The sequence below is a fragment of the Pipra filicauda genome, unplaced genomic scaffold, assembly GCF_003945595.2.
Source record: "Pipra filicauda isolate LSUMZ 115617 unplaced genomic scaffold, ASM394559v2 scaffold71_size5581439_pilon, whole genome shotgun sequence".
Taxonomy (NCBI): domain Eukaryota; kingdom Metazoa; phylum Chordata; class Aves; order Passeriformes; family Pipridae; genus Pipra; species Pipra filicauda.
Genome location: NW_024104887.1, coordinates 2,224,793 through 2,250,178, shown reverse-complemented (window position 1 = coordinate 2,250,178; position 25,386 = coordinate 2,224,793). Strand labels below are relative to the sequence as shown.

Sequence of the window (25,386 nt, the reverse complement as noted above, 5' to 3'; positions counted from 1 at the left end):
TTTGGTTGGCGCTGCTGAAGTCATTTCCCATGCAGCAATTTGGAAGGCCCAAGTCTGAGAGTTTCATTACTGTGCTAGTACAATTAATCAGAATACTATTCCCAGATGTTCTTGCAGTTCTGATTAAATCTGTGTCCTTTTCAATGATTAAACTAGGATGACAGAAGACATTCCACAGTGTATGATACCATTGCCACAATTCATCTCACAAGGGTGTTCTTTGCCAAAGAAAGTCTTTGTGAAAGCCTTTCTCCTTTGTAGGTTGACTCAAATTCCTGAATGCATTTTGTATTTGTATTTTGTATTGCTCCAGTCAGGTTCATTCAGTCTTAAAAACCTTCTATCCATCTAAACATAGAAGGCTATCACGTGCAAGTGCATTTTGTAAACTTATTATGCTAAGAGACAGTCACCCAGATTGGAATTCAGGCGTGTTGATGGGAAGTGACACTATTGTGGATGGTATTTCTCTTTCAGGAATAAAAGGTAGGCTTTCTTCACAATGTCAGTTAAGCCAGCACTAAATTCACTCGCTCAACTTTCTGTACCTGATGTCAGTTCAGGCATGAGTACACTTTCTGACAGTTCTATTAATAGAGGACCTAACTACAGCACTGAAGACTGAAAGGTTATATGAAACAACTCTATTTCTATTACATTCTGTTAATCAAAATCATCCTGAATTCTTCACCATCAGGTCACTCGGTGGCAATCATCTGAAAGGAAGTTTTCTGTGGTCTCCTGCACCTCGTGTATGAATTTCCTTGTAAGGAACACAGAAGGCTGTGGGTTGGGGAAAGAAAGGATTCGGTTTAAGCTGGCACAAATGACCTGGATTCCTTTATTCTGGCAGCAGATTCAACCCTAGTTTATAAAAGTAGTTTGTTTCATTATAGGAAGCATTGGCAGCTTGAAGTGCTGTAACCTTGCTCTGTGAAATCACCTTGGGTGCAGCTGCAAAATGTCCAGCACGGCCACAGTGGGGAGGGCAGGTGTGTGACCGGGGCATAAACGAGTTTAGTGTTTCCTTGCCCCAGTAAAGACTCCGTGGAATCCCATCATGAAAATGGAGCTGTCCTGCCTCAGCAGAGAAGGAGCTCTGTTGGCTCCCAGGTCATGTTGCCTGTCCTTAAACACACCAAGCTGTCTGACAAGAGGGAGAAGCCTTTCCCTGCTGGATGCAGTGATCCTCTGTTCTGTTAATATCTGCTTTCTGTACTGCCTATGCACAAACACCTTGTCCTCCCGTTTGCTGAGGCAACATGCAGCACATTGGAGGAAAAGATCTCAAGATAAGAGAGAGTGTTTTCTTGAATTTGTTTTATTCCTGTCTCTGGCATGCAGCCTCTGTGCAACCATCTCTCCCGTCTCTGCACTGAATGGAAGGGCAATAAGAATTTAGATTTCTTTCTTTTTTCTGAGACCATTTCTTGTCTAATGACTGTTCAGCTCTCCCAGCCATTTGCATTAATCTTTTCCTTTGGCAAGGCTATATTATCATAATCATTCATGTCATAGTTAGAATAGGAAATCCTGGAACTTTTTCTGTCGCCTTAAAAAGGATCAAGGTTTCAAATTCAGCATCTTGCTTTGCTTGACTGTGATGTCTTTCCTTTGACTTTCTCCCCCAGTTCCTCCCTCATGACACAAATCACAGATTACACTGGTACATAGTTTCTGTTAAGTGGAGTCTTCCAGCTGGATTCGCACTGTTAACATCATCTGCTCCCCTGCTTCAGCTTCTTGGCAAACTCAAAAAGCTGATGGTAAGATAGACACAGCTCCCTGCTCATGTTCTGCAATGTTCCTCTCATTTTACATGCTGGAGTCACTGAAGAGACATTCTAAATGGCAGCACTGTGAGGTATCAGTTTTTAAGCTTAAAACCAGTCCCTGTCAGGCAAACAGGGACCATTTCTATGTCCATTATTGCATTTGCAGGCTTGGGTTTCTCACAGTTTATATTTAGCAAACAAGTTGTTTTCTTAACAGTAAAGGCTGAGTGTTTTTAAGGGCTTATATTCTGGATGCAAATTGTCACCAGGAGGTAGGATCAGTTTGCTGAGCAGTTCTGTGTTCCAGCCTACCCCCTTGCACTTGGTTTTGCTGTGCATTCACTGATATGTAAGTAGTTTGCTCTAAGGAGTCTCTCTTTTGAATAAGCCTCGACTGAGTTTGCTTGTGAGTAGTAAAATCTAAATTACCTCTTCATGTATGCAGAGGTAACATGGCCAGTACCATGAATGTGTCTCATGAAGAGAAATGCTCTGAAAGTTCCTTGTGAAGAGAGAATTTGGGAGGGAAAGGAGACAGCAATTCACTGTATTTTGGGTTCAGTTCATAGCTCCTTGCTAGCCTGAATAAGAGCATAACAAAGACTAAAAGCTGTTTTGTTCCCAATCCACTGTGACCTATAAATAAAGCAGGGACTAAACCCGGGCTGAACACATCAGTCTGGCCTCAAGTATTTGTGTTATGTTCAAGGCTACTCCTCTACATCACAGGTTCAAAAGTTTAACTGTTACTCAAACGTTGGGCTCATGTTTCACTGGGAAGTGGGTGTGTGTGCAAAGAAGCGGGATTTCCTGGAAAAATCTGGACCAGTGAATCAGTAGCATGGCAAACAGAGAGAAGCCTGGGGCAGGAATTGCTGCAGCTGCTACAACACATCTCTTCAGAACCTGCCTCCGTGCAGGGCATGATGAAAACATTGGTATCGACTTGTATTGTAGCAAGGCTCAGCTTCTCCAGCTGAGATCAGAGCCCTGCTGGGTTTACACTAATCCTCCAGGATCTCCTGTACAGGGAAGGCTCCCCATCTTCCCTACGAGTCCAAACAGGATGGCAGTCCATGGTGCTAAACTGTCTTGCCCAGGATAGCAGAGCAAGCCCTGGAGCCAGAAATAGGAGCTGGTCCTGACTCCCATTCCTGATACATGAAACCACAATGACTGTAATGTTCAAGCCTCTCCATGTGTCTGTCTGTCATTCCTTAACAAATCCAGCAGTATTCCCACTGGGTCACTGACCACAGATAAAGGTTTTGGCTGTGGCATGAAACATGGACAGTGATTCCTTGAACCGGGGAGAGGGGATGTATCTGTGGACTAAGTTGTTCACTGAAGGCTGACACCTGAACAAAGTGTTTTGGCTGGACTTTTGGGTAAGATCTGTGGTGTGACTCAACCTTGACAGGAATGGCTGTGTTAAAACAGTCTTAGGAACTGCAGGAAATCCTTATGGATTCTCATGGTGGTGCTGACTCAGGCTTTTGGCAGGAAGGTGCTGTTTAAGACCTGGGTAAACCAGAATGACCTTGTTCCAAACTTTATTTGTATAAGCTTAAACTATTACTTAAACTGATAGTGTTCCCAGCTGGGAAATGGAGACATGCCTGGTCATTAATGGCAGCAGAGGGTCAAATGACCCCTGAGAGGTGGTCACTTCACACAACATGGTCATAATTTCTTCAGAATTGAACTTCTTCCCTCGTTGTTAGCGAGAAACGACATCAAAATAAAACTGCAAACAAAAGCAGCAGAAATGAATGACGAGAGACTGTCTTGAATGCCAAAATAGTGATGGGGAGGGTTAAAGCAAAATGAAAATTGCAATTTTCTAACTTATATTTCTAAAGAACCGAGTGTGAGAGATTTTTACTTTGCGACCTGCAAAGCCTGACCTAATTACAATCATTTTAATATACCTGATGGAAAGCAGTCATGAGATCCACTGCTGTGTCAGTGTTCAATCCTTGGAACAAACACAGGGATGTGAAATAGGAGGCAGGTCAGAATTGATTTGCCTTTTCTGAAATGCTGGCATGTTACTGGAAGACAATAAACATCAGAATTCTTTCTTGAACAAAACAAGGACATATACTCAAGAATGGTTATTTGTATGTAAATTTGCTGCCAGAAGTTAAAATACTGTTTTCACTTCTTCCTTTTTCTATTGTTGGCTTAAACAAGAGATTTAAATAATTCACTGATGGTTTAAAATGGCAAGCAAGAGATCATAATTTACATGATTTATTTTACATTTATAATTCTTAATTATTTTCTTAAATGTCAGCAGATTCCTTGTGCTTGGCAGCATGCTACTTTTTGACAGTCAGCAGGACTGGAGTAGTCATTGATTTAAGATATGTGGACATGTATCTATTCAAAGTTCTGATTTTGTTCAAGCATTATTTGAAACCTTTTCTTTAAGAGATTCTGTGAGCTTTTAACTGATTCTTTCTGTTAAGTTACATGTGATGAGATTCAGTTAAAATGCACAAAGGGATCATTAATGAGAGATGAAAATTTGGTTTTAGCTCCCCCAGCTTCCAAGATATTCATACTACCAGAGCTCATCCTCCCACAGGTTAGAGCTCATCATCCTGCAGCTTGGTTTGGTGCATAGCTGGGAAAAGGGAAAACCAAGCTGGTTCCTTTTCCAAACCCCTGTTTAGTTCTCATCTCTTAATGAACCAGTCATCAAAATGAACTTGTTGAATAAACCGAAAAGAAGAAATCGCTTTCTTTCTGCACCTGCAGGTGAAGCTGTGCTGGAAGGAGCTGGTTCAGCACTCCTGTGCTATTTCCAGCCACTTACTCAGTAACACCCACCAGTTCAGTGTTTTGACTTTCTCTGAAATTTCTGCAGCAAGCCCGAGCTCCTGGGATATTCTGTACCCGGTGCTGCTGGATTTCATGGCGTGTGGGCTGCCCTTATTTCACATTTTATTTTAGATGGGGCTGTTTTTAAAAGGACAGATATACTCGGTTTAAAATAAAGAATTGCACTTAAAAAAATTGTTTTGTCTTTTAAACTGATAAATTCTCTCCTTTTGCCCACATTTTGCGAAATGTATCCTAAAAACTCGTTTTGCAAAATGTATCCCAGTTGAAGCCTCCTGCCTCAAATTGTGGCCGGAAATTGTTGATTATGAGGTATAGAAAGTGCTTGGCAACAAAGTGAATTTTTTCCTGGAACAGTAAACTTGCAGTTCTTTGAGCTATGCTCATATTTGTACCTGACACATTCTGGTGCCTTTGCGAGCCCAAAATTAGTGCAGTGCACAAAAGGGAAGGAAATCTGTCTGCAGACAGGGAGGGTTTGGATAGAAATTCCGAGATGAACAGAGCAGGGGGTATAATATGCCCTGCACAAGGGCTGTACATGAGCACAAGCAACAGTTCAAGGGCCAAATCCCTCAGTGTGGATGCAGTTATAGGTGTTAGATGAGGATTAGTCCCATAAGGGAAGCAAAATAGGTTAAGGTATTGTAAATCCAGCCATCAGTGGGCTGGAGAGTTATAACACAATATTTGCCTCTACTGGAAAACTATACAAGCACAATTCTTATATTATACACAGGTACTCTGGCATTAAATTTAATTTTAGCAGGAGCCCAAGGAAAAGCCTGGCTTTGGAGCACCAGGCAGGGCTGTGGCTGGAAAAAAGGGGTGGACAAAAGGGCTGATGGCTCGGACCTGTAGGGTCTGGTAACTCCTCCCTGCAGTGCTGGGTTTGCCTGAGCTCAGTGTGGGGCTGGGTAGGACTGGTTTGCTTTTCTGTCAGGACTGTGAACTCCTCGGAGGAGGAGGAAAGGGGGGAGGGAGAATGGAGGCAGTGAAAACACAGGTGGCTTCAGTTATATTTGGCTTTTTGAACAGATTAATCACTTTGCTGATTTACACCGGCCTGATTCTGTAGTTTAAAATTATTTCTTAAGGAAGCACTTTAATGAACCAAGTCAGAAGATGCTCTGTTGACATAAGCCTTGTTGTGAGGTAAAGAAAATAATTTTTTTTGGCAGTTTGGCAAATGGAGTGACTGCAGTTCTTCCATGACTTTGAGAAGCCAGTTAAACTCCTGCAACCATTCTGGGCTTTGAAACAAAGGCTCTTCTTAGCTTCATTTAACTTTGGGATTTACAATAATAAATTCTCATAACACTTTCTTCCAAGCAAACACACCAGCTGAAGTTGATATTAATGCTCCTATTGATAAGAGTCACAGCATTACATCAGTATTACTTTCTACTATGTCTTATTTTTAGCTTGAGACAACAGTGTTACATAACAGGGGAACACGATTAAAAACTAAGTATCGACTAATATGAAAAGCATCCAAAAAGCTACTTTGAAGCATGGAAAAGAGACTTTGCTGGTTGCTGGCTCATAAGAACAAAGAGATAATAGTTCTTCCACTGGTACTGAACTTGTCTTAAGCAAAAGGAGCTTCTTGAAATCATGAGAACAAAATTCTTTTATTATCAGCCTGAGATTCTGTATTATTATGCTGTATCAAGTGTTTAAAGTGTGCAAACGCCAACATGACTCCAGGCAGGAAAGGAAGAAAGGCCAGATGCTGTTCATATACCTTTCAGTTTTATATGGAACATGTTTTTGAGACCAGGTAAAATTTCTGGTAATGTAAGGAGTGAATGGAAGGAGATTGTGAACGGAATGGAGAGAAGTGAAATTTCTATCCTTTTACTTTAGTATTGCTAAGTAATTAGTAGAGGATTCATACAGTAATTTTATTACTATAGTTGCAAATTTTGTAAAGAATATTGCATGCAAAGCAGAGCTTTAAGAACCAAGTACTGAAGCCTGAAAACATCTTGTGCATTAATTAACAAGAATCAGAACTGTAGAAGTGTTAATATTTATTGTTTTCTTTCTCCCTTTACAGGTATCATTTGATTTAGAATTACAGGCTTGAAGTCCCTTTGTTTTAGCACAGGAAGTGCAGAGCAAAGAATCCTTCCCAACTCCTTGTCCCCCAGATTTCCAGTATAACTATAGATGATCCTTCCCACACTTCACTTTTTTTTTGCTCCGTGTTCATGGATTTTTGGAGGTTTTTTTCATCAAAGGCAGACATTTCATTTAACTGGCCAAGATTTGTACAGACTTCTCTAGTGGGTTAAAATCAAACAGAAGGTGCCCAGGAAAAGAGTGACTCTGGTCACTTCTTGCATTTGTCCTGATTTTGGGGTGGGAGCTGCCCTCTGCCTGAGGTGGGTACCCATCAGTGATAGTATAGGTATATTTTAATCCCAGTTCCCTGTCTAAACTGCACCATAACTTTAAGAACTTCCAAATATTTACATAATAACTGTCATAAACATCAGCATCCTGGGGTTAGTGCTTCAAAATGACGAAGTTTTTCTTTTGTTGCTGACAGAATTTGTTTCCCAGTGCTATCAATTAAGCCTGGCTCTAGTGAGTTCATGTACTTACCCTTCCCAAAAGGCTGAATATTGTCTCTCTTTGCCTTACTGGAAGCACTGAGGGCGACAGTAAATCTCCTTGTGCAGGACTCTCTTCTGGGAAGTAAAGTCATTCTCAATACTTAATTAGACTGTTTTTAATTTAAATCAGTGTTTATTCAAATTTTTAGTTAACCCCAACCTTAACATTCTCTGTAGTGATTAAAATACTGTGTTCACTTGCAGAATAGTCTTCCCTTTCAGCTTGGAGGTAGCAGGGCTGGGAAGAAAGAGGCCTCATAGGGAAAGGCCTCTGTTTTTGTTCTGTCAATACTTGTCTGTCATTACTCATAACGAATGACTCCTTATCTGTTATGCTGTTATCTTAATTAAGAGGACTCTGGTGTATCAAAGTGAAGATTGCAGTGGTCAACTAATGGTTCTTCTGGGGATGAATGTTTCACTGTGGTAGAAAGGTCAAAACATAGGTTAAAGAGACATTTCATCCCACAGTTTTCTTCCCAAATCCAAGCAGATGTCACAGCCCTTTTCTGCTGTAATTGTGTCAGAAGTAAGCAGAATCCTAAAATGTGAGACATTCACTTATCAGCTACACCAATAAAAATAAGCTTGAGCTAAAAACACTGGTAAAGGCCAAAGCAGATAAGCTGGTTAGTGAAATCATATCTTTGGGGCCTGGTAACTCTAATGCCTCTGTTCTCCTGGCCTCCATGAGCTGCTCTGTGCTGGAGCAAATCTCAGCTACAAGAAGCAACTCTGTTCAGTGATGTGCAGCTTCCTCCTTTGTCTGATGTTAGTGCAAGATGTTCTCATTTGCAAAGCAGGGGGTTTTTTTCTTTTCTTTTTGCTTTCCCAGAGAAGAAGGAGGGAGCAGTTAATAGAACTGGAGCGTGTTCATCTTCTGCTGCTCTGTGATTATGTGCTGGAACTGTAATTTCTTCTGCTATACCTTTTGGGGCAGAATTATATGGATACAGCCGAGGAGAATGTTACCTGTGAGATGAGTTATTTAGGTAAGAACCTCAAGAAATTTTTTATGAAGTTGCAGTTTGTTTCTTAATTTAAAAGCTGTAGGAGAAGAGTCTGAACCTGCTTCTCAGCTCAACCAAAAGCATGATCTGCATTCCAGGAAGTAGGAAGTTATATATAGCTTATTTGTCAGTAATAATGAAAAAGTAGATTTTATAGTTTAGAGTGTGTAAATTTTATTTGCTGCTATCACAAGGCTAAAGTACATTTCCACTGGATCCACACTGTGTTTTGTGCTATTATCCAGGCAACGTGAAAGGAAGCATTTTAGATGGAAATTCAGGCTAAGGAGGCAAAAAGGATGTGGTGGCTAAAAATGTAGCATTTATTGAAACTCACAGAATGAGAATCTTCCAGGCAGATATTTTCCAATTAAGTGTATAGTGAATCAGGTGCTCCAGTTGGTTTTCTTGAACTTTTTTGGTAACAGAAGATTGCTCATGAAGTGCAGTGAACTCATAAAGATTGTTAGTCTGGATGATTGAGTCCCTTGTTACATATTTTTCCACAAGATGTAGGCAAAGGCAAGAGACACAAATTGAATAATGGCTCATACATTTAGTTCTGCCTGCAAAGGTGAAGAAAAACTGTGGCAATCTGGTCTTGATTACTCAGTTACTAAATGTCATTCTAAATATTTCCTAACAGTATTTGAAGTCATTAGCAGTTGCTACCTGCATGTTAATCGTGACTAATGTGGCCACAAACACCACAGAGAGATAGAGCAGATTCAACAAAGTACAGGTGCAGAATTTCTCAAACTTCCCTCCGAGTTCCCCCCTCCCCTCAGCCAGGATGGGCTGCGCATTCCAAGGCAAGAACAGCCTGGCAAATGTGCATCAGGCTGGAGCTGAAAGGCGAGGAAAATACACACGTTGGGAGATGAGTCATCCCTGGACTTTTGTAAGAGCATCTTTTATGAGCGCGGGGTGAAGCGTTGACTCTGTAATCGTCCGTAACCGAGATTCACGCTGAATTTCACACGTGGTGACATCGCTCGAGCCGCTGCCCCCGGGTCAGTTTGGTCACTGCTTGGTTTGAGCCGCAGGTCAAACTGCTGCCCTGCAGCCCTGCAGCCCGGGTGTTCACGGCTCAGTCCAACGCGGTGTTTTAGCACTGCAGACGGGGTTCAAACCCAGCACTGGTTCCAATGCTGACAAACCTCAACCCCCCCCCAGCCTCTTACATAAATCTCTGTCCCTCTGCAGCTCCTTTGCAGTCACTATCATTGTCTTTAGATCTCCTTGGAGTGGAATATTTCAGGTAGGTCCAGACATGCATTTATTGAGCTGTCTGTCTACCAGGATGATGTTAAATTTTACTCTTCTGATCCTTTCAGACCCTAAAATTTCTAAGTTTTGCAGCAATCCATATCTCAGTTGATGGCAAAATCTCATGATTTATGAATCTGCTTCCATCACAAGGGGTTAAAAATACCTACACCTCAAAATGCAGGCCAGTTTTATATGGTCCCCATTAAATACTGACCAGTCTTATATGGTCCCCATTAAATACTGCTGGTTGCAACCCTATTGCAGCCATTAAATACAAGCTTGCAAATACACACAAGCATATATTTTCTTTTGGTTACTTTATGTTCTCTGTGTGAGTCATGCACAGAGAGATACCAAAAGCAACTTCTTTCTTTCTTCCTAAAATCAGTATTGTAAGATCTAGTCAACAAGGAATATTATTTCCATATTCAATTCTTTCACAGACTGTTGCTGTTTGCTATTCTGTGGCTTAATAAGCTTCTTTTCATTGCATGTACAGAAATGGTTTGGTGTTAATCAGGATAATAAGATATTTTCAATTTATATGTTTCTGACATCTTGGTTCACTATTAATGCCCCTTCTGGTGGACTTTTCTGGGAAGGCTCTGGCAAAGCTCCAAAGCAGTTCATGGATGTGGCAGCACCCACTATTAAAGGATATTTAGATATATAAATACATTCAAGGGCATTTTGTAGTAAATACTTGGAAATCCTTTCTGGGAAAAGTGGAGGCTCTCACACACTCCTGTTGGGTTTCAGGTATGGCACGTTTGTTGGCCTGCTGAGTGTCAGCCAGCCAGTTTGGGTATCACCAAATGTGTTGGACTAGTGCCAAACATGAAAATGAAGAGGTTCTGACTTGCTGCTCGCACAGAAGGGTTTAACTGCATGGCACAGCCATGAGATCTCGTGCCCAAATGAACCACCAAGAGAACAGAGCTTCTGAAGGAGTGGAACAGGGAAGAAAAGCTAATTTTTATATTGCACCCCCAGGTAAGATGTGCAGGCAAACACTGCACTTTGCTCTGAGAAAGGAACTGCCTGACTGATAAAAAGGAACAAATAAGGAAAATAAATAATTGCCTATAAAGAAATGAGCTGTAATCTTGCCTAACAAAAGCTGACTTGTATTGTGTAGTGGTATTCTGTATTCCACACAGCAGGAGTGGATTGTCACAAAGTTTTGCAGGAATTTTTTGCACACTGTGTCTGGATGAACAGGAAAATTGTGGTTGGAGGCCAGAACAAGCAGGCAGTTAAAGGCAGGTGGTTATCAAGGAATGATGGCTTTAGGAGCTGACAGAGGGAGGCAAAGTCTCAGGGGCCTTTTAGAAACCACCGCAGACTTGTATCCAACAGTGAAACCCAGAGGGGATGGAAGGAGGAGACACTGAGATGAGGAAGAAAGGGACATGCAAAGGGACGTGAGGGCTGGTACCAGCGGCCAGGTAGCACAGCAATAAAAATCATGAAGTGGAAGTGATTGAAACTTTAATGAAGGGCAGAAAGGGAAAAAAAAGTTAAAGAGGAGTTTAGAACTGGTGGTTTGGTGTTTGTGAGGAACATTTTCTGTTTAATCTGACTGTGTCTTTGGAAAATTTAGAATTTGGAAATTGTGTTTCAAAAGAGCAGAACTGAGTTCTTGCCTCAGCAGTTACAGTTAGAAACCTGCTTTTGGCTGTCTGTAAACATCATGTCTAGCAGTAAATGTCAGCAGTTGAGAGCGATACAGGATGTGCCTGGGAAACTCCGAGGCCGTTGGGATCAAAAGGCATTTAACATATGCAAAGTACGCGTTAAACCCTGACGAGCCGCCCTGCGAGGCCTTACCGGCTCTGAGATGCGGCTGGGCATCGAACATGGAAAATATTCCTGCTGAGGGATGGAGAGGAGGGAGAGGCCGGGCTTGGAGCGCCATCGAGCGGCAAAGCCGGGCAGCGCCTCGCACCGCCACAGCCCGCGGGGACTCGGCAAAGCCATTTTGGTGGGAGGTTTTAATAAGTGTTTCTGATTGCCTTTTCTCCACGGCTGTGGGTGGAGATAAAAATTTTAATCTCTACAAAGCTGTGCTGATTCAGCGTCCTCGTGAGGGATCATGATCCTTCGGCACCCTCACGAGGGGAAGCGGAGGGGCAGGGGCCGATCTCTTCACTCTCGTGAGCGGGGACAGGACTCGAGGCAACGGCGGGAGCTGAGTCGGGGGGATTTAGGTTGGATATCAGGAAAAAGTGTTTTACTCAGGGGGTGGTCGGGCACTGGAACAGGCTCCCCAGGGCAGTGGGCACAGCACCAAGCCTGACAGAGTTCAGTAAGTGTTTGGAAAACTCCCAGGGACAGGGTGGGATTGTTGGGGGGTCTCTGCAGGGTCTGACTTGATCCTGAGGGGTCCCTTCCAACTCGGCATATTCTATGATTCTTTATTGCTCCCAAGCACAGTCAACTCTTGGCTTCATTGGTTTAATGCCGCAGTGGGATGCATGGATAACATGCCATGTACTCGGTGAAGGGTCTATAGCAGAGAAAAAGGTAGTAGTGATAGTATTGCATAGGGCACAGATTGGTTCCCAGTAGCAAGCTGAACACCGAAATGTTTTCAGACACAAGCTGACTTACAGGGAGCTCCCTTGAGCAGGAGTGGGGAAAGATGCCCATGATCTGCATCTAAATTCTCCCTTAAAAGGTTGAGAGCTAAGATGTTAAAATAAAAAAAATTCCTCTTGAAATAAAAGTAATATTGACTTACCCATGATTAAATTAAAGTTGCCTTCTGGTTCATGAAGAACCAGACCTTCACAAAATGAAGATAGAATGAAATACTGCACTGTTAAACTCACAGAAGAAAAGGGGTCTGGATTTACAAAATGGCCAAGAATACTAAGTGCTATTCAGTTTAGTCCAAAGTGTGAAATACATGGTTCTTAAAAAAGCCCCAACCACAGTCTTGTCTTCATGCCTGAGTCATGAACCATAAGCAGTACTCATTCCAATTAGCTGCCTCACTCTTAAACTCTTAGAGTTTACTGTTAATTTTCACTTTAAACTTTTTTAACAGGGTGCAAAAAATAAATTACTTTCTCAAGTTGCTAATCCACAAAACGGCTCAAAAGACATGTGACTGAACACTTTAATAAATGTGAGTGGCCAGAAGAAAGGCAGCAAATAAAGGTACCTACATGCACCAAAAGGACAAGAACACCCTCCTGTGCTCTCTGTTCTTCACTTTTTGGACTTGTTTTTGAGGGGAGTAAGGGGAAAAAAATCCCTTTGCATGATTCAGAACTGTGGAATGTGCACAGTTCCAGCAGGGGTGAGGAAAAGTGTTGGTTTCCATCTCCCTTTCTCTGCTTACTGGAGCATTCTAGGTTGATGTTGGTTTTGTTTTGTATTCCCCCCTAAAAATACCAAACAGAACCCAGCACTTAGTCTGCAGATGAGTCTGCTGCTGATTTGACCTAAAAATTCAGGAACTTACTGGGAAGGATTTTGTTGTGAGGATAGATGTGGCCAGTGCAAAGCACATGGGTGATAACTGGTCAGGTGGCAGGGCCAAGGCTCCAGAGCTCTATTTTAAAGGCCAGGGGTTGTGGATGGTGAGAATCAGGTGCAGAGAAAGCAAAGGACTTGTTCAGAGTTGCACAAGTGTGTGGTAAAGGAGAGCTCAAGTCAAAACCCAGGTACCTGGTCTAGCAAACAAGCATCCCTTTATTTCTTTCTCTCTCTTCTCTAGAAAGACTGTTTTTAGCTCTGTCAACTCCCTGAGAACTTAAAAAAGGTTATAGTTATTTTTACACGTGCAATTCCTGTGAGATCACTGCAGAGTTGTGCACTTTCATTTCTCAGGTGCACAACAGGTTACTTGGCTTTTGTTTACATTTACTTTGCCTTGTCTTCAAGGCATTGCTCTGCAAAAGCACAGGACTGCAGCTCCTTTCTTCACAAGTTCTTCTGACTGCAGGAACATTTCAGTTCAGCTCTGAGGGCCGGAAATGACCGTAGAGATTGAAGTTCCTCAAAGCCCCACACAAAACTGGCGTGTGGGTTGGTGCACCGGGGAAACACTTCACCATCCCTGCTGGGTGAGGGCAACATGCAGCCCCCCCGGGCACACGAGGACACAGGCTTGCAGCTCCAGGCACTGCTGGAGGGACAGAACTACGGAGCTGCTGCAGGAGATGGGACACGATGCCCAGCTGTGCCTGCGCCAAGGAACAGCCCGGCAGTGAGGGATTGCCTGGTAGTCGCCGTGCTGTGCTTTGGGAATTTAATAAATTTCATGGATTGGTTCATTGTGCCAGGTGAGAGCCTATTTTCTTCCTCTAAGGAAAAAGAAATGTAAGTTCTCAACAGCTCTACTTTACAAATGTTTCTAACGTAATAATATGCTTTATGTCTTTTAATTTTTCCTCTGCCTTAGCCTGTCAATCATACTCTTAATAAAACTTCCAGTTATAAATCTGGAAGCACCTAGGAATAATGTATTAGTTAATAATGATTTGTAGAATATTTATAAGGGTCATATAATATTTTACAATCTAAATCTCTTATAAACAGACTTTAGCAAAGTCTATTTTTGTGTCTGGGCTCTACAGAAGATTGACTAAGGAACTTCCCTTTACTGTGTAGAGCAGTTTACCAGGCCTCCTTTGGATCTGGTAGATTCCATATGGCACTCCTTTATCTGGAGAATACTGATGCCATTCCCTCCATTAAAAGTTCAAAAACTATATTATCTTTGTACCAATAAAAGATAACTCTGTCAACTTTTGGCTTTCTTAACTTCCTCGTGAGCTGCTGGCAATCGTGTGCTTCCTGCAATGAGGAGTAACATGATTGTGTAAAGAGAACAGAGACCCACTTCCCTAAGCATCCCCTACCAAATATACAACTTGTCTAAAAAATAATCTCCTTCCTCCAAAATGTGATTTTTTAACTTTTTTTTTTCCTAGTGGTGAACAAAAAAGAGTTGCTTCTAGTAAACTGGTGGGGAATCTGTGGTTTTTTTCTCACAATGTAAATGGTGGTTTGTGTAAATTCTTCTCTTTAGCATCACTCCTAAGGATTTATCATGCTGCCAGGGATCTGGCTTAGAAATCAGTAGGAAACACTTGTTGTGAGCTTGCTATATGTTACTTCTGAGTGGTCTGGAAATCAGAAATATTTTAAAACCTTGAAAAAACACAAGTTGTTAAATTTGGAATTAATAACTAGTGACAGTTCACAAAGTAATTATTTTACTAGTTAGACCATTCAGAAATTCAAGACACTCAGTCAGTATCTTTCAAAATGGAGAGGGTAGGGGGTTTAGGAGTTTGAGCTTTTTTATTTTGAGTACTTCTTAACCACACCAGTAAGAGGGAAGGAAGTGGGTAGGAGTGGATGAAAACATCTTCAGGCAAGAGCTGGGATGTGTGGAGGGGATGCACTTGGAAGGGTTAAGTGCAAGCAGCCATTTGGCTCATTCCAGGCTTTGAACTAGTCTTTGTATGTGCCAGGAGCTTAAAATTTCCCCAGCACGCTCTTGTGAGCGAGGCACCTTCAAGAGCAGAGGCCAGGCCTTTGAAACATGTCCTTTAATTACATGAGATGACTAAACCACTTTTTAGTTAGTTCTGTGACCTCCTGGGCCATGGGGGCCATCCGTAAACTGCAGTTTATACCCCAGCACCAGACTGTTCATCTGCTAGAATTCAATGTCACTGCAGAATTCTTCCAGCAGTACTTTTGAGTTTGGCTGTCCATGCAGGAGCCTGTTGTTTGACAGGAAAGAGAAGCAGGGCAGGTGTGAGGATCTGATTAGAAAGAAGCTGGTGGCAGTCGTGAAGTTGTGGTTTCCGGGCAGTTTTGCTCGCAGGCTTTGACAGAATTTACATCAATCTTCACACAGAAAACAAGCTCTTCCACTAAATTGTCTGCTGGAATTGAGTCTCCAGTTTTTAAAACCAGTGATCATGCAGACCTTTCCCCTCTGATCTGTGACCCTGTTCCAAACTGTTCAAATCAATGCTTTGTCATTTGCCAATAACTGCTCAGGTCAGTTATTCCAGTTCTGTGGAAGGAATAGCAATTCAATGGTGCTCAGTGTGAAAGTCAGTTTGAGATGAAGCTGTGGTTCAAGTCAAGTCTTGTGTTAGCTCTGATTTGTTTTAAATACTCTGTGAGTCCAAACCTGAATTCCTGTAATCCAGTCTTTCTATGTGCTGATCACTGGCTGCCAGAAAGGAAAGATACCATTGATTGTCCTGTTTTAATGATGCAAAACGATTGAATGAAATCACTGACTTACTTTTGAGACCATTAGAAAAACCCCAAATATGTTCAAGAGTCCTTGAGAAACAGCTGTAAAACCTCTGGAGCTGCCATTAGGCTGGACCTTGTTCTATGTGACTTCTCTATGTGACTTCAAGTCACATCAGTAAACAGTGAGTGGACTGATGCTGCGGCCACGGGGACAGGGGGAACATGGATTTAGCTTTACAATAACTGGCCCCACAATGCTTTTAAGAACTGCAGCAGTGTAGTTTTATGGCACAACACGGAAAACACACTGTGGGAGCAGAGGGGCCTCTTGCTGAGCTCTCCCAGCTCTGTCCTGCTGCAGATCAGCTGCTGTGAGCACAGCAGGCAGGTTACCCAGAACTTGTTCTCTTACGTGGTCACGGCTTCTTCCTCTTAACAATGTTATGATTTTATCTATTTTGACAAAACTAAAGCAGCATGAGAAGAAATGCCTTATTAAATTATATCTTTCAATATTGGAGTATAAGTGTGCTTATTCCAAGCAGTATCTTCTGCTATTTTTAATTGTTTTTCAGCAATATAAAGCAGAAATACAAGGTAGGTGAAATGCAGATCTGCAGCCTTGGCAGGACGTAGAGGTAAAAATGACCTTTTTGTCTCAACACCCACGAGGTGTCAAACTTCACCACTGCTTTGTTCTACATCGTGTCCAACTTTGAACACTAAACTTTTTAGGTACTAATGGTGCAAAAGAAAGAGAACAGTTGTGGTTGAAACAGTGACTCTCATAAGACCTACATAGTGGAAGATCATTAATTTTATCTATAGTGATAAGAATTTTTAATTCTCTGCACTTCTGTGCTTGTGGGAGAATAATGGTTTACAGTCTAAACTAGAAGCTAAAGGTGCTGCAGTTCTTGCAAGCCCTGTTTTTGGGTTGGCAATTACAACAATTACAGCAGAGTACTCTGCTGCCATTCAGTGTCTGCCTCTGTTGCAGGGATCCTGTTGGATATACAGAAATACTTTGGGCTCAGCGATGGGAAGACAGGTCTGCTGCAGACAGGTAATGAAACCAGTTCAGGGAGTTCTCTCTGCCTTGCCTCTCCATGGTCTGCTCCTAAAACACAGCCAAGTTATTTAGTTCTCCAGTTCCTCCTCGTGTGTGGTGTTGCTCACTTCCACTTGTGGGCAGGCTGGCTATGATGCAAAACTCAAAGTCAGGCCAGAGTCCTCCAAAAATCCCACAGCATGTGAATCACAAAGATGAAGGATTTCTCAAGAAATACAGAACCTGAGTAACTCACGCACATTTTATTTTTGTATGGGTATTTTGAACCTGCATTTATCTTTTTTTTCAAATATCTACCTCCCTCCTAGTTCTACAAACTCAGCCTGCCTTTAACCTCTGCCCTAAAAATAACCTGAGTTTATCTGAGGGATGAGCAGCATGTATGATAAAAATAATCTGAGCAATATTGTCTTTGCTGGTTCTTGGATTTCCAGTGTTCACCTTGTGTTACATGCTGGCTGCCCCCATCTTTGGATACCTCGGAGACCGCTACAACAGGAAAATCATCCTTGGAGCTGGGATTCTCTTCTGGTCTGGTGTCACCTTGGGCAGTTCCTTCATCACTGAGTCGGTATGTTGCTTTTTTAGAGGGTACTGTGAAAATAATCTGCTTACACCTTGCAGGAGCTGATAGAGTTCCTCTCTAACCACATTTGGAAAAGCATCAGTGAGCACTCATTCCCCAAGCCTGGACTAAATGTGCTCCATGCAGGAATGCTCTATGGGAAGCTGGAGACCAGCCTAGGCAGTGGAGAATCCACACATTACTGTTGCAATTGATGGGATCTCATTTTTGTCCTGAACATTTGTTGTTTGTGACCTTACAGCGTGGCAGCTTGTTAGGCAAGCATGTGCTCTATCCACCCTACCCCGAAATTCCCTCTGGGTGTCACTGTGGGAAGTCAGTGCTGTGCAGAAAGAGAAAGCCCAGCAGTGAGGTGTGAGGGGAGCAGGTGTGAGTGGAGGGAATACAGACACAGGCAAAAGGCAGTCCAACTCTGATTTCCTCTGCTAAATTTGATCCACTGAAAGTCATCTCTTTAACAGTAAGCTTTCTTTCTGGCATGGACTCTTTTGCACTATAACATGTCTTTCCCCTGCAGTATTACAGGATATTTGTTCTCTCACGAGGACTGGTTGGCATTGGCACAGCCAGTTACTCCACCATAGCACCCACCATCATTGCAGACCTGTTTGAGGAAGGAAAAAGGACCACAGTGTTATCTATCTTCTATATCTTCATTCCAGTGGGAAGGTTGGTTTTCTTGCTAGTAATTGACTGGCCTTTTGAAATTCTGTCTGACCACGCCTGCAATTCAATACACCCCAAGCCTCAATTGGATATATTTTGATGTATATCTGCCTTGGCTCTTGCAAGGGGATTTGTCACTTCCTTAGCAAGTTTGCATGGAGCTGATTAGGTTTATTTCTGTATTTACCTTGAAGAAAAATTCGCTTTTTTCCCCCAACATTTTTAGGGAGAATCTAAACTCTGGCTTTGAATAAAATATTGAATCAATTCTAAAAGAAATGTGTGCATGGGGGTATGTAATGTATTTCTGGGTTTTGGAACACAAAAGCTTTTAGATGTTTGTTTATTTGACAATTTTTTCAAGAACCCTCCATTAAATGTCTCCCAATGAAGAACTGGTACTTCCCTCTCCTCTTTTAGTTAAATTCCCACTGTGTCAAGAAGAGGAGAAGGGCCTTTTAAGTAGTTTAGAGACATACTCTGTACTAGAGCAGGCAGCCAAGGCTGGGCCCAGAAGGCAGATTAAAACTAAAGAAATTCCTGCAGCATATAATTCCTATGGCTAGCACAGAAAGGACTGAATAATAAACTGCTTTATGGGCTGTTTGATCTGGGTTTGCAGTGTCATTCTACAGAATATGGACTCCGAGGGGGAATCTGGGACATTATTGCCACTGTCTCAAGTCTGGCAAGCAGACTAGCACAGACCATGAGGGTTGTTTCTGTTCATCCCTTTTGAAAACCATGGCAGAACACTTCTCTGTGCTCTCATTAAGACACGTCATTTCAGCCCTCCAGAGTTCATTGGTGCTTTCTGATTCTTCCTTTCTGTTGCTCACAGTGGCTGTGGTTACATGCTGGCAGCTGGCATGGCAAAGAGCACAGGGGACTGGCACTGGGCATTCAGGGTGAGTCACTGCCTTTCATTCACTGACACAGCAGAATCCTCACTGGGGTTTGGATTCCTTACGTCCATTGTGTTAAAAGAGGGGAGCAGTGCAAGGACTTCCTACTGCCTGACTGGTCATGAATGTGGTGTTTGAGAGAACTCTTCCTGCAGGACAAGGGGCAGATTCCTGCCTGGTTCTGGTAGGTGGAGGTGAAACTGTACAGCAGCCAGGGCAGGTGCTGATGTTCCCCTTACCCGAGGACATTTGGAATGGTTCTCACTGCACTGAGACCTCCTCAAACAGAGGAATCTGAAGGTAAAAATATCATTATACTGGTAGCACCAGTTTCCTGCAGTGCTCTTGGGAACAACTATTATTTGAAGGTTTCATGAAAATAACTCTTCTGTTCTGATCATATCATCATGATGTCTCTCCATACTGAGCACCCAGTGCTTTGGAAGCACTTTGTCAGATCCTCCTGCCTTGTGTACAAAGTTAACTGGCACATGCAGGTGAATGGGGCAGAATGTTGACTGGAGTAACCCTGGGATGTTGTTCAGGTAACACCGGTGACTGCATCAGGGATCACTGTGTTTGTGGCCACAGTACAGTTTTCTGTACAGTTTTCTGTGGTCACCTTGGCCACAGTACAGAGCACCACAGTATAGTTTTCTTTCTTCACATGTTTTCCTTCAAAATCAGATGAAGCAACCATGCACCTGTAGGATGGGGAGCGAGGATTTATCATCATTCCTCCAAAGTCACCACAAATCACCAACGTCACTCCTCTTCTTTACAAATGTGACTTAAACCATATCTGTATGAAAACAGGCATCCTTGACCCAACCAACCTTGTGTCTACAGGTAACTCCTTGCATGGGAGGTCTAGCACTGGTCCTCCTGATTCTCCTGGTCCCTCCCAGGATCCAGAGAAGGACAGCGAGACACAGAGCACTGAGCATCTCCGGCACAAGACGAGGAGCAGATGAGACACCAGGGGTACCCAGAACTGCCAAGACTACTTGGTGTCAAGATGTTGGATCCCTTGCCAAGAAGTAAGTGAGTGGTTTGAGCAACAAAGGTTCCCTACACTGAGTGACCACTCCATTTCAAGAAATATGTCCATGAAATCCTGCCCCGCTCCTTTGTGTCTCATGCTGTTTGCAAGGTGATGGAAACACCCTTAATAAAAATCTTTCTTCCACTCTTTTACAGGAACACTACAAAACAAATCAAAGATTTCTTTGCACCTTCTATCCTCCCATTTGGAGGAGGGGGAAGGAGGCAAAGTTATGGCACTGTGCTCCTATTGAAATCTAGCTCTACTTTCTACTAAGTTTCCCCTTCCCTCTTGCTTTAGCCCTCGGGGTGAGCTGGTTTGCTTAAAGTGCGTTATTTGCAGGTGTAAATTTATCTGTAACTCTCAGTGCCCGAGGAAGGTGGGATCAGCATGTCTCAGGCAGTCTCTGTGTGGTCTTTGAGAGGCTGCTGTGCCTCTGATACACGAGGTGAAAGTGTTGTGCCCCAATACGGTTTATAAAGTGACTGCCCACGTGTTTTGAGCAGCTGAGCGTGGTTGGCAGACGACCTCTTCCCTTAACCGCACAGAAATTAAAGACAACACCAGCTGAGCTGCAGCACGAAGTGAATGCGGAGTGCAGCAGGTTTTTTACCCTGCGCTGAGCCTGCGAGAGCGGGGCAGGAGGAGCAGCCGGAGCCGGGCTGGGAACAGCAGGGGCCGCTGTGCAGCTGCGCCAGCCCCGGCTCCGCGAGCCCGCGGGATGCTCCCGATCCCGGCACACCTGCTTTCCTGGGACCTTCTCTGTCTTTGGAGTGTTCGTCCGGAGAAGGGCAGCAAGGCTGGTGACGGGACTCGAACACAAGTCCTGTGAGGAGAGGCTGAGGGAGCTGGGGTTGTCGAGCCTGGAGAAGAGGAGGCTTAAGGGAGACCTACTCACTCTCTACAACTCCCTGACAGGACGTTGTAGCCAGGTGGGAGTTGGTCTCTTCTCCCAGGCAACGATCAGTAAGACAAGAATGCATCGTCTTAAGCTGTGCCAGGGGAGGTTTAGGTTGGCTATTAGGAAGAAGTTCTTTACAGAGAGGGTAATCAGGCATTGGAACGGGCTGCCCAGGGAGGGGGTGGAGTCACCGTCCCTGCAGGTGTTTAAGGTGAGACTGGATGTGGCATCAGTGCCATGGGCTGGGAACCACAGCGGGGCTGGATCAAGGGTTGGACTTGATGATCTCAGAGGTCTTTTCCAACCCGGCTGATTCTGTGGTTCTTCTTCCAGAGGCTCCAGCATTCTCTAACTGACAATTAGATTTCCATCCCGTTTGCATCCAGAACAGCAAGTGCCTCAGAGATCCAGTTTGTTTGGTCAATGTTTGTAGTCAGTATAGCCTGAAGTGAATAAAAAGTGAATTTTCCTGAATCAAAAATGAACCTGACATTTCAACAACTGGGCTATCACCGAAGTTTCTTTCCAAAAAGATGTTGCAGCAATGTTGTAAAAATAGATTTTAATTTTCTTTTCCTTTAGCAATTGATTTCCAAAGCATAAAGTCATATTGCCAAAGAAACAGATTCAAGAGTCCTTTGTCTTTAGAAGATGGGGAATTGGGCTCAGTTCTTAGCAAATCCTCTAACCTGTAGTCACCTGGTCATTTGCAGCACTTTTGTTTTGTATTGACCTTAAGGTCAATACCTCCCTATTGACCTTAAAGGGGACTTTTCCCTAAACTATTAACTAGAAAGAGACCACCAAAAATTAAATTTTCTCCTAGAATAGGGCAGGAAGGAGAAAAGGTTTGGACAGTTTTTAAAAATGCTTCTCCTTTTGTCTGAAAACTCGCTGTGCAGACTGACAGTCTATTTTTACCCACTCAGAGTTAAGGAGGGGTTCAGCCACTGCATCTTCACAGTTTGGAGGACCCAGAAGTTACTCTCGTTTGTACTGGTTACAGAAATGACTTAAAACTATCCTGAGGCATTTAGACTTGCACATAGAACACTTTCCTTCAGCTACTAAGCCATTAAATTCTTGCCCGCTCTCTATTGTTGTATTTCTGCTATCAAAAAATCCACAGCAATTGTTTTAGCAGAAGCTGGCAAGGGAATGTGCAAGAGCCCAGGATTTAACAAGAAATCAGTAGGTCATGGCCTTTGCTCTAATTAGGACTTTATTGTTGACTTTCATAATAAAGCCTGATCAGAGTTCAGATATTCAAGGGAGTGGATTTTGATTATAAGATGTCTGAATGAATTGTTTTGTTATTGCCTGAAATCCTGGGTATTGCAGGTAGGCTTTCCCTTTTCCCTCCACCCCATTCTTTCTAATATCTCTCCTTTGTTTTCTTTTGACTTTCAGCTGTAGTTTTGTCTGGTCCTCACTGGGTCTGACAGCCATGGCCTTTGTCACTGGAGCCCTGGGAATGTGGGTACCACTGTTCCTCTACAGGGCTCAGCTTGTCCAGGGCATTGTCCCCCCCTGCCTCCAGGAATCGTGCAATTCATCCAACAGGTGAGCTGGGACTGTGGAACCACCTTGGAAACACTGCACAGCCCTAAATCCCAGCTTGTTTCCAAAGGGGGAAGGCAGGATGTGACTGAACACTTCTGGTGAAGGCAATGGGGTGTGAATGTTAGACTAAACTGCTTCCAGGTATGCCGAGACACTCCTATTTGTTTGTTTGCTTATAATCACTCAGTTAACTGGGAAGATGCTGCCAGCCCTGTGTTAGTAAATTGGGAAGAAGCAGTAACAGGAACACGGGGGGGGGGGAAAAAGGAGCAGCTTTAGGAAGGAGATTTCAGTTGACAAACGACTGTGCAGCCCAAGCTACTTAAATACACATCTAAGTACGTTTAAATCCTGTGTTTTGGTGACTTTCCCATTATCTGCTTATTAGTATGGCTTTAAAATCCCTGCTGTGTTGGCCAGGTGATTGTGGCTTCCAACATGAAGAAGTCTTGATGATTTTGATCTAGTACCATATCATTGCATCAGATCAGGATCAGTTGGTCTTGTGAGCACCTGCCAGCAGAGCTCTGCTTACAGAGCACATCCAGATCAGTGAAGATCCATCAATAAATATCAAATGGTGGGTGGGAAGAGGAATTTACAAGAGCAGAAGACTTTGAAGCAATCAGAACTTTTTGTGAATGACTTTTCCCCAGCTAGGAAAAATTTTCCCATATGTGTTATCAGAAAACAAATGTGTTCTCTGGAATACAGTGTGTTATCCAGAATACAAAAATGCATTCAGTGCTCCTCCTGAGTCTTCATGGCTGCCCTCAGTCACAGTGAGCACTGGGACTCCCTACCAGTGGCCTCCATACAAGTGTCCCTTTCTTCTGGAGGTATCCCAAATCTGGTTTCAGTCTCTGCCTTCATGATGGATTTCAAAGAACTAAGTGGTTCCTACACTGGCTTTCCAGGTAAAGACAATTAAAGGAAAAGCAATAATCACAGCTTGAGTGTGCTCTGCTAACAGGGTTCTTCTGCTTGTCTGCAGTGGAACAACCCAGCCAGCTCAAAAGTGCTTTCTGAGCCGTAGTGTAACCAGATGGATTGAAGAGTCACCCCCAAATCCTTCGATGGGAAATGAATTGTCCTTCCATGGATGCCACCAGTGGCTCATAACTTACTAGTGAACAATACTGAGAAGGGAGTGAACCCAGGAGTTTGGCTCGGGGTAGGCAGAGGAGACTGACCAGTTTCAGCTGTTTGGCTGTTTCTGTTCACAGATACAGTTTAAATACTTCCTTTGTTAAGCTGAAGGTGTTGCCCTCTGGTTTGCTTTCTAATCCACTTCCGAATTATTATTCCACAGTAGTGTTGCTACAGCAGACATGGTCTTCAGGGAAGGGAAATGGAGCTCCTGATAGTTTAACCTCATGTCCTGCTTCTTACAGGATACTTTAAAAATAACCTTGGCATAAACTCGTGCCAGAAGCAGGATAAGGCTGGGTTTAGACTCTTACTCCAGGGGGATGTAAAGAAACAGAATATAAACAATAGTGTCAAACCTGTAGCTGATGGTGCTGGAGGAACTGAGCTGCACATTCCAGGACCTGCCCAGGGATCCTTTGAGGATCCCCTCTGGCTGTTCAGCAGTTGCAGGCTTTGTTTAAGGACCAGGGCTGTGTCACAGACTCCCTGGAAACACAAACTCAAAGGCATCACAGCTGACTCAGGTCTCAGTCCTTTCAAGGTAGATAAATAGGGTTTTTTTCAGGTCTTTGTGTAGACACTTTGGAACAGATCAGACAGATAAGGGAGCATTTTCAGACCCTAAAAGATCCCATAGGAGCCTTTCCCCAGGACTCAGCTTCTGTACTTTCCTACTCCCAGTCAACTGAACCGTGCTTGGATTTAGTTTTGGCTGCTCTTTTATTCCAGCTCCAGGTTTATTTCAACTGCAGTTTACAACACATGAATATTCTAAACACAATTCCATGAATGCTTCAATCAGCTAATGTCACCTTGGAACTTTTCTCTCCTGAACAAATCTCTAAGATAGTTACTCTGCCTAGTGACAATCTCTACTGTCACTATCAAGCTGTAGTGAGTGATGAATCAGAATTCTGAAGAACTTGCAGGGAGACTACAAATATGCTAAAAGTTTGTTATCTTGCATAGAAATATTTTTTTTTTCTTGTAGAATAATTCAGTCCTTCCTAATCAGCCAGAAAGAAAATAAAAAGTGGATGCACTGCAGTTTAAAGGAACAGATCCTATCCCAGCTGGTTACTTTGCTTTGCAGTTAGAGAAAGCTCAGGAAATTGTACAGAACTTACCATGTAACACTGAAATATTCAGGAGCACTTGTGCTCAGAATACATTGGTCCTGTCCCTGTTTGCCTTTGGAGAACTGTGATGCATTAAACAATCAGCACCACTGGTCTTTGGTTGCTTTGTCATTGGGATCTCATTTGGGACAGAAAGAAAAGCACACACAGAAGTCCCTCTGGAAGTTGAATCTTCTAAGCTGTTCAGACACATTCCTTTAAAGCATGAAGTTGGGATTCCTGAAGAACACATTTGCATTTGCAGACACACAAAGCTGAGTGGTGCTGGACATTCTGCATTCAGAAAATGCTCCGTGGACCTGGCACAGTTAACTACTCAGTATTCTTTGAACTCCTCTGGGAAGTGGTAGGTGTTTCCCACAGTCAGAGAAGTGACTCATCTCAGCTGTGCTAACCAGAGGGTTATAATTTAGATGTAGATCATTCCACGTGCTAGGATCCCTTCCAAGACAGCAGATTGTGATACAGAGTTACTCCATCTGTGTTTCAGGGATGACTGAGTAGATTGGTTCCAAGATGACCAAGATTGGTTCCATGATTGGTAACCAAGATGACTGGGTCTCCTCCACATCACTGCATGTCCAAGCCA

At 43.1% G+C, this 25,386-nt stretch overlaps 1 protein-coding gene across 2 annotated transcripts in view; it reads left to right on the top strand.

Annotated features, from left to right (window-relative positions):
* Positions 1–13,453: 13,453 nt before the first annotated feature.
* The window catches only part of SPNS3 (sphingolipid transporter 3 (putative)), a 33,341-nt gene continuing 21,408 nt past the window's right edge, over positions 13,454–25,386 (top strand). For both annotated transcript variants that reach the window (XR_003543232.2, XM_039389341.1), the window contains exons 1-7: positions 13,454–13,826; positions 16,769–16,834; positions 17,275–17,411; positions 17,944–18,095; positions 18,934–19,000; positions 19,847–20,037; positions 22,354–22,506. Coding sequence is in view for 1 of the 2 variants with exons in the window: in XM_039389341.1 (XP_039245275.1) it covers positions 13,619–13,826; positions 16,769–16,834; positions 17,275–17,411; positions 17,944–18,095; positions 18,934–19,000; positions 19,847–20,037; positions 22,354–22,506 (974 nt within the window). In the remaining variant the exon portion in view is untranslated. The remainder of the gene's footprint in view (positions 13,827–16,768; positions 16,835–17,274; positions 17,412–17,943; positions 18,096–18,933; positions 19,001–19,846; positions 20,038–22,353; positions 22,507–25,386) is intronic.